Source organism: Capsicum annuum, chromosome 7 (genome assembly GCF_002878395.1).
Source record: "Capsicum annuum cultivar UCD-10X-F1 chromosome 7, UCD10Xv1.1, whole genome shotgun sequence".
Classification (NCBI taxonomy): Eukaryota; Viridiplantae; Streptophyta; class Magnoliopsida; order Solanales; family Solanaceae; genus Capsicum; species Capsicum annuum.
Genome location: NC_061117.1, coordinates 221,734,524 through 221,748,698, shown reverse-complemented (window position 1 = coordinate 221,748,698; position 14,175 = coordinate 221,734,524). Strand labels below are relative to the sequence as shown.

The 14,175-nt window shown below is 29.4% G+C and overlaps 1 protein-coding gene across 1 annotated transcript; it reads right to left on the bottom strand.

Annotated features, from left to right (window-relative positions):
• Positions 1 to 10,385: 10,385 nt before the first annotated feature.
• LOC107877404 lies at positions 10,386 to 11,010 on the bottom strand. Its single transcript, XM_016724054.2, has one exon. The coding sequence runs from the start codon at positions 10,832 to 10,834 to the stop codon at positions 10,628 to 10,630; it is 207 nt and encodes a 68-aa protein (XP_016579540.1). The 5' UTR covers positions 10,835 to 11,010; the 3' UTR covers positions 10,386 to 10,627.
• Positions 11,011 to 14,175: the final 3,165 nt, after the last annotated feature.

Sequence of the window (14,175 nt, the reverse complement as noted above, 5' to 3'; positions counted from 1 at the left end):
ACAGGCCACTATTTTGCGTGAATGTAATTTTTATATATATAAATCAATAATAGATATAATGATTGAATATGATAAAAGAATACGAGGTCTTAAAATTTACTTTTGACTTTTAATGATACAATAGCATATTGAATGTAATTTTACGGGTGAGATTTTAGACGATGTTTAATGATAAGGGTGACAAAATAAATTTATTACTAATGTGAATTTAGGTAAAAACACAATACTACAGAAATAGAGATTAATATTGAGATGAACTAATACAAAATGAAATTTGAATGTAATTCATCCTCAAAATTTAGATTAAGAGATTAAAATTATGGGAACTAAATTAAAACCGCCGATGCTAACTTAGATAATATAGCGCCTGTTTTTTACTTTAAGCCAAAAGTCATAAGTTAAGATTTCTAACTCATGACTTATTTTTAGTATTTTAACTTAAAATTAAGTGTTTATAAGCACTTTTTAAAGATATTCAAACACTTCAAAAGTGCTTAAAAGCACTTAAAATAAGTCAATTCAAACGGGTCATAATCAATCTCAATACTCAATAATATATATGTAGAAACTTATAACTATTTTGGGAACCTCCTATATTTGTAGATGATATTTCGAGTGTCGATAAAAATGGAGGCTTGAGTTGCCATAGAGTCAGGATAAATACACCTAACCAACTTATGTTCAATACTATTAATCCTAGTTATCAGATTGCAAATATTAGAGTTAAGTGTACTACTGCCGGTGCTTATACAGTGGGTTGCCCACATATAAATTTCCTGTAATATGTCGTGTTTACCAAAAAAAAAAAAAGACTCGCAAATAAGGCTTGCCAATTTGAACATGAATAGTATAATACGAGGCTTAATATTAGTAGAAAAAAACTTGAAAATGCAGGCGACTTTGATAGCATGAAAAAAATGAACATTAGGTCTAATTCAAATATAAAGAGTTATTCTCATCCTTAGATTGATCAATGTTGGAACTCTATATAGAACTCTAGTTGAAATTATTTACAATTTTATGATGATCATATTAGTTGTATGAATCATCTAATATCGTGATAAAATAATAAGTATTTTTTTTTTTTTAATTAGATATTTTAAATATAAAATCACGGTGAATCCAAATCAGTTAGGATCGATCACCAAAACTCCTATCAAATTAGTTGAAATCGATCACCAAAAACACAGCTATCAAAGGATATTAGGTAGATGAGAAATGAAAATGACAATTAAACAAAGGACAAGTAAATTAAAGGAGTATATATATATATATATATATTGTGTAGGTTCTCCAACCAAACAATTGGGAGTTAATAGTTAATTAACTTTTGTGTTACTGCCTTGCATTGCTGGGGGACCAAATACACCCGCTTCTACGCGGCTTTGAGAAACGGAGGAGACAACTATTAACGCCGTCACCCTCAGCTGCAGTGGCCGATCTACCTTTTGCCGAGGGATTCATCTAAATCCCATTCGATGAAAAATTATGTTATATATGCATGGTTAAAATTATTTTTTATATATATATATTAGATGTTGAACCCCCTTCAATTAGTTCGTATGTTCACTTGTGAACCCCTTTCGTGAATATCCTAATTCCGCCACTGCTCAGCTGGCCGTGTAATCTTTTGTCTGCTAACTGTACTTGTGCTTCGTCGGAGTTTGAGTGTCCATATGAAATATCCTGAAATTTGAAATTTATATGTTAAAGTCGTTAAATAAGGAATACTGTATAAATATGTCCCTTTAACTTAATTGTATGTTTGTAATTTGCATTTTAGATTATTATAAAATTAAATAAATAGATATATATGTTCTAGCAAATCTCATGCGATTTGACATGTAAAATATATTCATCTAACACAATTTATCACGTAAAACACATATATCTATTCATTAGCTCATGAGGGAGGATAATTGTCCAAATTCAAATAAGGAAACTAACGTTTTACTCTTTTCGATGTTGAACTCTTAACATAATTTATGATCGCACTTAAAGTTGAAGGACATAATAAATATCAATTCGGAACAAATTAAATGACACATTTTTATATTATAAGCCTTTAAATAAAGTTTCTTGTATTTTAAATATAATGCGTATGTAGCCAAATTATGTTATATACAGGAATAATCGAGTTGATTGAGCATGTGCCCTTTCAAATGAGGAAACTTTAAGTTTGGCGCTCTTTGTATATTTTCTCGATTGAGTTCGTTATACGAGATTTATCTAGTATAATTTATCTTCTTTTCGTGATTTACAGACAATTGCATTAAAGCGAAAATTATCTTATGTACACACAAAACATTATCGATGTGATTTATGAATCATTATATTGTAATGACTAAAGACGTTACTTAACATGTGAAGATGGAGCCATAAAGGACCATATTATTTGAATTTTTTAAAAATATCAATAAATATATGTGTTGAATTTGTCAAAGCTAATATATTTTTTGAAAAATTTAAAAAGCGAAGAATTGGCACAGCTTAAACGAGGGAATCTCGATTTTGTGACGTTTGTTAAACGTTAGAAAGCAAGGTATTCAATTTTAGGGTGGTAGCTATCAAATCTTTTTTCTAATAACCGCCGCACTGGAGCACATGGCCACGACCCCATTTGCTACCTTTTTTTATTTCATTTTTTTTATAATAAGGTAAGTACTATTATTCTTTTCGTTATTCAGAGAAGATAAAAAAAGAATTTTGTTTTTTAGCGATATAAGACTCAACAGTATTATTCCTCTTCGTCTTCACTATAGTATTTTGCACCTTTTCCTCAAGAGGCAGGAGGAACACTTTCACCAGTCTGAGTGGTTATATATTTATATTTATGTGTAAAAATAATTTAAGGTTTTATTTTATTTTTTTGAATAGATCATACTCATCATAGTTATGGTACCTTTTTTTCACCAGTTAATACATAAAAATTATTCTAAACTTTACATCAAATTATAACTTTGACCTTAAACTTTGATAGTGCACAAATATGACCTCCAATCCTACGTGGCAAAACGCGTGTTCAACACGCAAAACTAGGCGCATCCACCTTAAAATCTAAGGGCATAATACATAAATATGACCTTAAACTTTGACAGTGCACAAATATAACCTTTAAATGAATTTTCACTATTATTTTTGGCTTAAAGATAAAAATGACATTTAATTTCTTTGGTCATTGCAGAAAAAGAGCAATATTAAAGATTTATTAATTAGGTGGGTCAGCCTCATACGAAAAAATCGCACAGGTATATATATATATATATTATAAAGCAGAGGGCGAATTTAAGTTATATAATGTATCTAAATATAATTTATTTAAATATTAAATTAAAGATGAAACTATACTAATAATAAAAAAATTATAGTTTTAATAAAACGTTATTAAATTAACGTTATTAAGGATAGCAGTAATAGTATATTAAATTAACGTTATTACAATGTTATTAAATTAACGTTATTAAAATATTATTAAATTAATGCTAGGGCAGACCTACATGGTTGCCATGGGGTTCACCCGAACCCCCTCGGTAAAAAATTTCATTAACTATATAAGGTAGAAAATCTATATTTATGTACGTATATTAATGTTGAACCACATGAAATAAGACACTTAGATAGCCTAGTGGTGTTATTTACTCTTCTTGGACGCTTCCTTCAGCCTACTGCGTGGGTTCGATTTTTTAATTAAAAAAAAAGTTAGGTGTTGCAGCTATAGAAATAATAATAATAATAATAATAATAATAATAATAATAATAATAATGTGCCTTTTTAACACAAAAAGTAAAACTTTGACAGTGCACAAATACGACCTTTAACTATTCAAAACTGCACAAATATGGCCTCCCTCCAAATCAGCCCTTTTAACGATGTGGCACCGTGTGATTGGATTACCTTTCCACGTAGGCGCGAGTGAAACTCACGCATGGGGTTGCAAAATCAGAGGTCATATTTGTTCAGGTTTGAATAGTTAAAGGTCTTATTTGTGCACTATCAAAGTTTAAGATCAAAATTATAATTTGGTGTCAAGTTTAGAGTCATTTTTATGTATTAACTCTTTTTTCCCACTGTTTTTAGGTTTGATTATTAACAACAAATGGTTTTGGTTTGTCGGGATAAGGGGCGGAGCCACTTTAGGTTAAGGGATTTATTCAAATTCCTTTGATGAAAAATTATACTATTATTTATGTATGGTTATAATTATTCTATACATATATTTAGTAGATGTTAAATTCTCTTTGATTTATTTGTATATTTATTTTTCAACAAAAATCTTAGCTTTGTACTGATCAGGATATTGAAATTTTTCATAAGAGTTGCAGTATTAATGATTTTACAATGATAACAAGTCGATTGTTCAAATTCAATTCTTAAGAGGATCTGTTGCGCATAAATTAATATAAAAAGGTAAAAACTTATTTCCAAATACCCGATGAATAAATGTAAAGGCATATGTCTTTTATACATAAACCTTTTATCTAATTATGATCAAACGATTTGTGTTCTTATTATAATTTCATTATGAAGGAAAGAATGATGAGAATGAATCAACTACCAAAGTTTCTTGTGCAGAGTTAAGTACCTCTATGACCTTAATCATAAGTTTTACGTTTAAAATTAACTTTGATATACAACATTTTACCCTAAAGTGAGATTTTTCGACGTAAGTTTTGATTAACCGAGCTACCCGACTTGTTATGATTAAGTTATCTGGCTATTAAGTTTTGATTAATCAAACTACTTGGCTAATATCGAACACTGAGTGAAAAACTAAATAAAATGAAATATATTGAAACATTAATGGATAAACCAAAAGGTTGTGATGAGATGAATAGAATAATTCTACGTTAAATCATACGTCTCAAATTCAAGTCCCAAAATTAAAGTTCCTTCCCATTAGTGGGCCTTATGCACAGGGGCAAAGCTAGTTAATAGTGAGGTGGTTCATCTGAACCGTTTTCGATGAAAAAAAAAATTATACTATTTATATAAACTTGAAATTAATTTTCATTATATATAATAAACGTTGCACCCCTTTAACTAATTTTTCCTTTATATTTTTCAATTTTAAACCCCTTAATTAAAATATTAACTCCACCACAACTTAGGAGTTGTCATTTTGTGGATTAATTAGAGCCCTACGTACAGGAGGAATCAAATATTGAGTGCAAAATAAGAAAAGAAGGAACTTACTCCCTTTTTTTCAGTTTTACTTGTTACAATTTAATTTGACACATTAATTAAGAAAAACAACTAATGACATGATTCTTTTATCATATTATCCCTATTAAATGATATTTACATTATATGTTGAAATTAATTTGGAGAAAAAATAATTAATATTAAAGAAAAAAAGAGAAAAAAAGAAATTGTCTTCTTTTGCTATATCAAAAATAATAAATTAAAATAAAAATATAATTAAAAAATTTGTGACAAGTAAAACTGCACGGAGTAGGAATAAAGTCATTTGAAGAATTATTTGAGACAATTTTTGGGTAGTTTAGACCTGGAAAAGCGCAATATAGAGTCCCAAACTCTGATATTTTAAAAATATTTATAGGAAAAAAGAGGTTGAAAATGTGTATGAAAGCCTTTAGCCCCAGCCCCAGGTCAGGGTCATTTTCATCTTCTTTCTTCCGTTTTTTCACTGTTCACATTGCTAGTTGCGGAATCGAAATTTTATTCAGAAAGTTTAAAATACGAAGAAGTAAATACACGAAGAAGAAAACTCAATATCTATTATATAGATAAAAGTAATTTTACCCTTATATAAATAATCTAATTTTTCGCTTAAAAAATCCATCATTCGAACCCTCGACGCTATCCACCTCCGCCCATAATCCATATTCACATGTCTATATTAATGTTGACTAAATTATCGACATGAGTTGTAGTGTAGTGATGGAACTATTCTATCCTTAATCAGAGGTTGCAGATTCGAGCTTCGGGTATAAAGAAAAATTTTGTTGGGAGCACAAATCCCAAAATGGGACTACGTTCTTCATTTTAGTCGTTTAAATTGATTTACATCTTTCCATTAAAACTTTTTACATTTTATTTTATCTATCGGAAACAACTTCTCTACTTCTTCGGAGGTAGTGATATGAACTGCGTACATCTTACCCTCCTCAGACCTCACTTTATGGGAATACACTGAGCCTGTTGTTGTTGTTGTTATTGATATAATGACGAAACTCCCAAACCACACAACAAATATATCTAATAACATATTAGTATAATTTCATAACTAAGATTTTGAATGAGTAAATTATAAAGTGAAATGATCAATCGACAAGAGGGTAAGAGCTATTTCATTTTCAATTTATTTTTAAACATCCTTGACATAAGTATATCATAATATGACAATTAATAAGGAAAATAATACAAAACATTTAAAGAAAAGAATATGAAAGATAAAATAGAGCAGGATAACTTTAACAGAATAAATAATAAAAAGGTAAAAAAACTACATATAATGCACGTGTAGTGCACAAAATGTACATGGGACACTCGAGATATACATATAGTGCATGAGATATACATATCATGTACATAGATCAAAAATTAATTTTACTGAATATACCATAAGTCTCTATTAAAATTTAGACCACTCATGACATCGAGTTGTCCCCCTCTTCAGCTAGCTAAACTGCATTATATCTCGTCTAATCACCTTTTTTAATCGATCATCACACAAATTTTAAGATAGGAGGCTAGCTCATATCTATAATCTATTACACAATATCAAAGCTAAATTTTGATGAGCTTATTATAATTGTCCGCTCTAAATTTTGGTTTAAATGCTAAAAACAAACTCAGGTCCATAATGTCAATTTTTACTGTAGAAAAAAAAATCTGTTTTTGGTCCCACTAGAAAGACAAATTGGACAATTTTGTTGATAATTAACATATTTGTCCAAGAATTTATGTCATTTTTATTCTGTGTGTTCAACTACTATTATTATTATTATTATCAACTGCTTTAGAAAATAAGAGCATCATATTAGGGAAGTTGTTAATTAGTGCATGGAAATATGCACCGCCATTCACGGAACGTGCGTCAATAATGCCGCACCGCGCGATACTATGATGTGTTATCTAAATTAGTGTCTCCGTTCCTAAATATTTTTCATTTTTACTTAAAATTAATATTCTCTTCCTTTAATAATACTCATTTAATTATAGATATTATACCTTTTTCTACCTAGTTTATCATATTATGAACTTTAAGTCTTTAATCAAGATTTTAAGATGTATAATTTAATATTTTAAATTTAAAACTAGATGATTGAAAACTATACAAAAAGTGCAATCTTTCTCATATTAACTAATATAGAAAATACATGTAAAATGTCGGTTTAAGTTTATATATATTGGTATCAAGAAGTGAAATAGTGACAAGTAAAAATAAAGTGAAGGGAGCAGTGGACTTTTTAGAAAAATAATTAATGGGATGAAGTCAATCCAATAAAACAGCAAAAGGCGTCAATGAAGGATACAACACACTTGAGATGTGTTGTTAAAGAGTGAATGAATAATATTATTGGTACTTAAAAGGAGGTATAAACATGCATGCACACTAAGATAATCCTAGGTGTGATTGTCACATCACATCACCGATTTGTGTCACTTTCACTCTTAACCATTTGGAAGGGAAACAAGCACGGGACATGGTAAAGTCCTCGGGGTTGTTTACTATGGTAGTGAGATATGCAAATTTATATCAATCAATTGAAATATTTGGGATCAACCATCTCTCGATAATTTCAAATTCATGGAATATCTATTCTTGATAGTCAAATACATCAAGAATATCTATAAAATCTTCTTTCATGGAGATCAAATTCAAATATTATTATGTTCAAGAAATACGCTATTAACGACCTTCAAATTATGGAGAAAATTCACATCAAATTCAAATCTTCCTACATTCGAGAAATACGCTATTAACGGCCCTGAAATTACAGAAAAATTCAAGAAAGAGGAATCAAGTGAGAAATAAAATTGTACTCATATCGTTTATTGATAAAAAATTTTGTTTCTTCATATTTTATTTGTAATTGAAGTTTATTTTTCATAAATTAAATTATGTTGATAACATAATTATTTCATTGTATATATGGAATAACTTATTCAATCATCACACATATAGTATAAATGATAAAGATAAATAATCTAGAAATAACTCATGCTCAGTAATGAATACTCGATTTCCCACTAATTCCTTTTGTCATTTTCTCTTTTCTTTCCCCTTACCTAATTGGACCAATGAATAAAGTATAAATAACATAAATATCAATATTTTTGGAAGTAATTACACTCTCTCCCATTTTTTTAATTACTTTGCTCTCTCTTTCTATTAATATACATAACATAGCTGACATATACATAACATTCTGAGTATATGTTTGAATTTTTATAATATATTTAGGAAGTTGAGATTTTTTATAATATTAGAAATATAAGTTGTGTATTTGTATAATTTTCAGACGAACAAATGCAAGATCATAAATGAGCCAAATCCAATAAAGTTTAGTAAAGGACTAGTAATCAGCTTTTTGTCCAACTCCGGCCCATCAACACTAACTAGAAAGATCTCTTTGGGCCCAATTTCGGTCCAGAAAGAAACATACTTTTTGGGCGATTTACATGAATGGCCTTGGAAGTAGGTAGTCGAACTTTTGATCCGCTTGCTCCATAGGCAAAACTTTAAGTCTAATACATTTTCAACTTTTGATCTGGAAGGTTATTTATGGAGCAAAGAAGGTCAAAAGTTCACGACCATCCAATATTTTCAAGATCATTGATTTATTTTGTAGGAAGACTTTATGTTATTGCTACAGGATCACAAGTAAATCAATAGACAATGATGAATACTATAGAAGAATGGTTGAAACACTAACATTTATTCATCACAATAACTTTTGAAGAAGACAAGATCTTCAAAACCTTAAAGAGAGAAAAGAAAAGAAGGTTGTCTTCTGATTTAGGGATCAAGCCTATTTAAGGCTTTGAAGTGTTTTTTTAGGAAAATTGTTTTTTCTTGAAATAGTGTTTTTTAAAGAAAGATACTTTTTCTATAAGTTTCATCAAACGAAGAAAAGGTCAATGAGTTTCAACTTATCTATAATAAACCCATACTAATAGATATTTTAGACCCAAAAAACTTTAATACTTTATTAAATCATAATTTGAGTTTCTTTATAAATAACATATCTATGTACAATATATTAAAGAGATCACAAAATAGATATTACTAACATATTTCTCTGAACTTGCAGATCGATTGCTACTTATTTGATCAAGATCAACTAACTAAATTGACATGTTTAAAACCGCAAATTCTAAATGATACTTTTATATATATCAAAAGAAAAATCTTTTTGAAATTCGATACTCAATCAGATTAAATACGATACAACAAATGCAAGAGAAACTGAGAAAGGAGTTGGAGCTTTCTTGTTTCCTCCCACAGCGTGGGCACACGTACAAATCCTTATATATGTCAATTTCAGAACATGTGAAACGTAATGTAGCAATTGCATTAAAAGTGTGAACATCTTCCAAAAAGTCCTGGGAAGGTGCATTCAACAACATATATATGTATTTTCAAAAAAAAAATACAACTCAAACGGTCTCTTTCAAATTAAGTTAGCAGCTAGGACAGTGATGATGAATTGATCATCATCAGCTAGATCCCTTAATCTATTTTATTTGATGCATTAATTTAGTTTAGCTTGTTCATATGTTCAAAGACTTCTTTTATATATGTTCAATAGATGAAACGTGTATCTAGAGCTAGCTAGCTAGCTATATAATATGATTAAGCAATATAGTACTTACTCCGTTTAAAAAATAATGACCTACTTTCCTTTTTAATTTGTTTAAAAAAATGATTTTTTTCTTTTTTTGGCAATACTTTAATTTCGACTTTCCACATGGCATGTTTAGGATCACAAAATTAAATGACATTTTGATACATTTAACATAACTTTAATTTAAAGCCACAAGATTCAAAAATTTCTTTATTTTCTTAAACTTTGTGTCAAGTCAAAGTTTCATTCTTTTTTTAAACGGAAAGAGTAGTAATCAACGTGATCTAGCTGGGATACATCTCTAGCTTGTACTTTCAGTAGAATCTAATAGAATAGGTACGGCTTATACTTGGGAGGGTTCAAGCAAATATAACTACTTTCTTTCCGAGGGAAGACGGATAGATCGATACATGAGTCGATTTCATATTGATTTTCTAAGTCTTTCTACGTCAGCTAATGGTGCCACCGATCGAACCCTGAAGTTCGACTAAACTAACACAATCATTTCTCTAGAAAAGACGTAGGTAGAAATTTAAGTTAGAAAAACGATCAATTCACAATTTCAAACGTCGAAAAGAACAAACCCTTTATTTCAAAATTATCAAGATCACAGATACAAAGGCTGTATGTAATATGTACGAAGTTAGAAATTTTGCCTTGATGGCTTCATAACTATTAGGTATGCAGTACAGAGCATATACATATAGTACGTCCTGAATCTCTACATTAATATCAACATATAAGTTTATATATATATCAAGCAGAATTATTAGAGTACGTACTCAATGATTATTATTATTATTATTATATATTATCTGTAAGACTTCAGAATAGCACCACAAAAACAACAAACAATAGCCTTCCAAGATTTCCAGTAAAAGGGAACGTAACAAAATCTGGTAGCGGTCCGCATATCCGCAACTTGAGCGCTGTGGCCGCAGCGCGAACACGAGCCGGCCACGGGCTTACTCTGCTTCATCATCCTCTTCTGATCCACCAAAAAGCAAAAACAAACCATATCGATCGAATCAATCGACGTTCAATATGCGAAGCAATCGATCCGGAGTTACCCTTTATTCGTAACTTGTTGTTTGAATGATTGGAAAGAATAATGTTACATGAGCTATATATATAGTACTCGTAGTACATTTGTACTTGGCCTTTTGATCATTCTGTGATAGAGCTATTTCATGAGGGGCCACTAATTAAACCGCCTTAGTTAGAATGGGCGATGGGCGTGGAAGGCGCAGGTTGTGAGCATTAATTAGACAAGCTTGAGCCTTGAGATGATGAATGAAGTCAATAATGTCTAAATTCAGCTTCCAAATTAATGGACCATTGCCACGTTTACATGGGAACTCTCCAATATTGTCGGGCTTTGGACTACACCTTCCTATTAAAGCTAGGAATGATTGACTTTCGGATTAAAATGAGTAATCGAACTCAGAATGTAGGGGTCGTGAGTGAACGGAAGGTTGGAGCGTATATATTAACGTCCAAAGCTTTAAGGCTGCCTGAAAATTAAAGCATTTAGCTATCTTCTTAGCTTGATTGGAGTTTTTCTAAATCTTATAACAAATTTTTTACATTTTTTATATAATTATACCTAGTATACGTTGGATTTAATGGTACTGTTTTGTCCGTCCCAAAGTAAGTATCTTAGTTTGACTAAGCATGAAATTTCATAAACAAAACGAGATTTGCGAATCTTATAGTATTAAACCAAAGTCGATCATAATTTAAAAAATCTTACTATCTTAAATTTATCATATAGAATATTGAAATAGAAAAATTTACCACATATAAAAAAAGATTCATTTTTAGGGAAATAGCAAAGAGAAAAGTAAAGATGTTTAAATTAAAACAAGAAGGGGGGTATAAGTTACGACCTCATATCAATATAGTTTAAATATTGATCAATGTCAATCTATTTCAACGAAAAAATGAAACATGAAAAATATTTTATGGAAAGAAGTTAAGGTGTGGGTAAGTGCCATGCGTTCATATCACAGTTGGGATGCTTTTATTCTCATGTTTAATGCATGGCCTGTTTTTCTAATTCAATTCAAATCGGATACCTCCAAGTGTACCCAAAGCTATCTTTTCATTCTACGTTAGACAAATTAAATAAACTGAGGTCCATCCCTTTTAAATATTATACATGCATGTCAATTATCATTGTCAAAACAAATGCAATAGATCAGCATGGGTTGTGGTGCAGCAGATGAGACTGTTTCACCTTTAATCAGAGGTTGAGGGTTCAACCCTGGATATGAAGAAAACTCTGTTGGGAGCGCTGTCATCTTAATGGGCCCTGCAACGCGCGATCCGGGGCTCCAATGCAGGCACCGAATACCAGATGAGAAACCAAAAAAACAAAAAACAAATGCAGTAGTAATAAGAGCATATATGAGATAAAATAGAGATAGAGAATTTAATGTTTGTCTTACATATCTATACTTTTTTGGATCAAATTTACATAGCTAGTTTCAATTAATTTTAAATTGTGTTGCATAAGGTCAATTACAAGAGAAATATCATTAAGTAAAATCAGACTTTTTATAAAGATAGAAATGTTAATTGGAGATATTTTTGAGCTTTAATAGTGTAAAATGCATCTAATTCATCTTACTTTTAATAAACAATATATTGTTTTAACATAAAAATACTAAGGATATAGAATTAATATTTTCTATGGGCTTAATACAACATTTTACAACAGAAAATTACATGTCATAAACCAAAATGTGGATGGCTTTAGATTTTTTACCCTAATAAAAAAAGTCTTTGAAAACTAGTCTTCCTTCATTTTTAAGTATTGTACAAGTATAATTTTACCCCTCTACATCTCAAATATATTTTTAAACTTTTCATACTCATTTGTCTCTTAAATTCTATTTTTTATTATTTTCACTTTTTTTATTTTTTTCTTTAATTTTATTTTCGTGCTTTAATTCATTTGTCTCAATCTTTATTTTTTTCTCTCTTTTTTTTCTCAAACATTATTTATTTCTTCATTTTTTTTTATTTTTTTTTAAATTCATTTGTCTTTAATCTTTATTTTTTATTTTTATTATTTCTCTTCTTTTTTTTTCTGATTTTTCTCAAATACCCCCTCTACACCTCAAATATTTTTAAACATTCCATACTCATTTGTCTCTTATGTTCTATTATTTTATTATTTTTTCTATAATTTTATTTTCATATTTTAATTTATTTATCTCAACTTTTTTTTTCTTTTTTTCCTGAAGCATTATTTATTTCTTCTTTTTGTAGTATAGTACAAGTACAATTTTGTCCTCTATATCTCAAATATTTTTTTACTTTTCATACTCATTTGTCTCTCAAATTCTATTTTTATTTTTATTATTTTTACTTTTTTTATTTTTTTATTTAATTTTATTTTCATGTTTTAATTCATTTGTCTCAACCTTTATTTTTTTTCTATTTTTTTTTAATTTATTTGTATCATCCTTTATTTTTCTTTTACTTTTGTTTTTTATCATTTCTCTTTTTTCCCCTCATTTTTCTCAAACTCTATTTTTATTTTTCTCAATTTTTTTTAATTCTTCGCTATTTTCTTAATCTTTATTTTTTTCTTGCTTTTTTTTCTCAATCTTTGTTTTTATTTCTCTATTTTGTTTGATTGCTTTTTTCTTTTTTTTTTTTCAACTTCTATTTTATTTTGCTAATAAAAAAAATAGATAATCCGAAAGGGATCTTTTTTTGACATCAAAGCAAATTTAAGAGCATAAAAATATAACGTGGTAGAGTCAATTCTTGCCCGTGAGGAATAATTTGTTGTTTGAAAGTTCTTGAGCTACGTCTTACCTCTAAGGCAATAGTTGTAGAACATCTCATAAATGAAGACATAACGTGGTAAAGTCAACTCTTACCAGTGGAGCATAATTTGTAGTGTGAAAGTCCTTGAGCCAAGTCTTGCCTCTATGACAAGAGTTGTAGAATATCTTATAAATGAAAACATAACGGGGTAGAGTTAACTCTTGTACGTGGGACATAATTTATAGTTTGAAAGTCCTTGAGCTAAGTCTTGCCTCTAAGGCAATAGTTGAAGAGCATCTCATAAATGAAAACATAATGTGGTAGAGTCAACTCTTGCCCGTGGGGTATAATTTATTATTTGAAAGTCCTTGAACTAAGTCTTGCCTCTAAGACAATAGTTTTAGAACATCTCATAAATGAAAATATAACATGGTAGAGTCAACTCTTGCCTATGGGACATAATTTGTTGTTTGAAAATCCTTGAGCTAAGTCTTGCCAAGGCAATAATTGTAGAACATCTCATAAATGAAAATATAATGTGGTAGCGTCAACTTTTGCTTGTGGGGCATAATTTGT

Bases quoted from the DNA above. Each gene is read 5' to 3' on its own strand.
- LOC107877404 (XM_016724054.2), bottom strand. From the start codon at position 10,834: ATGGTTTGTTTTTGCTTTTTGGTGGATCAGAAGAGGATGATGAAGCAG.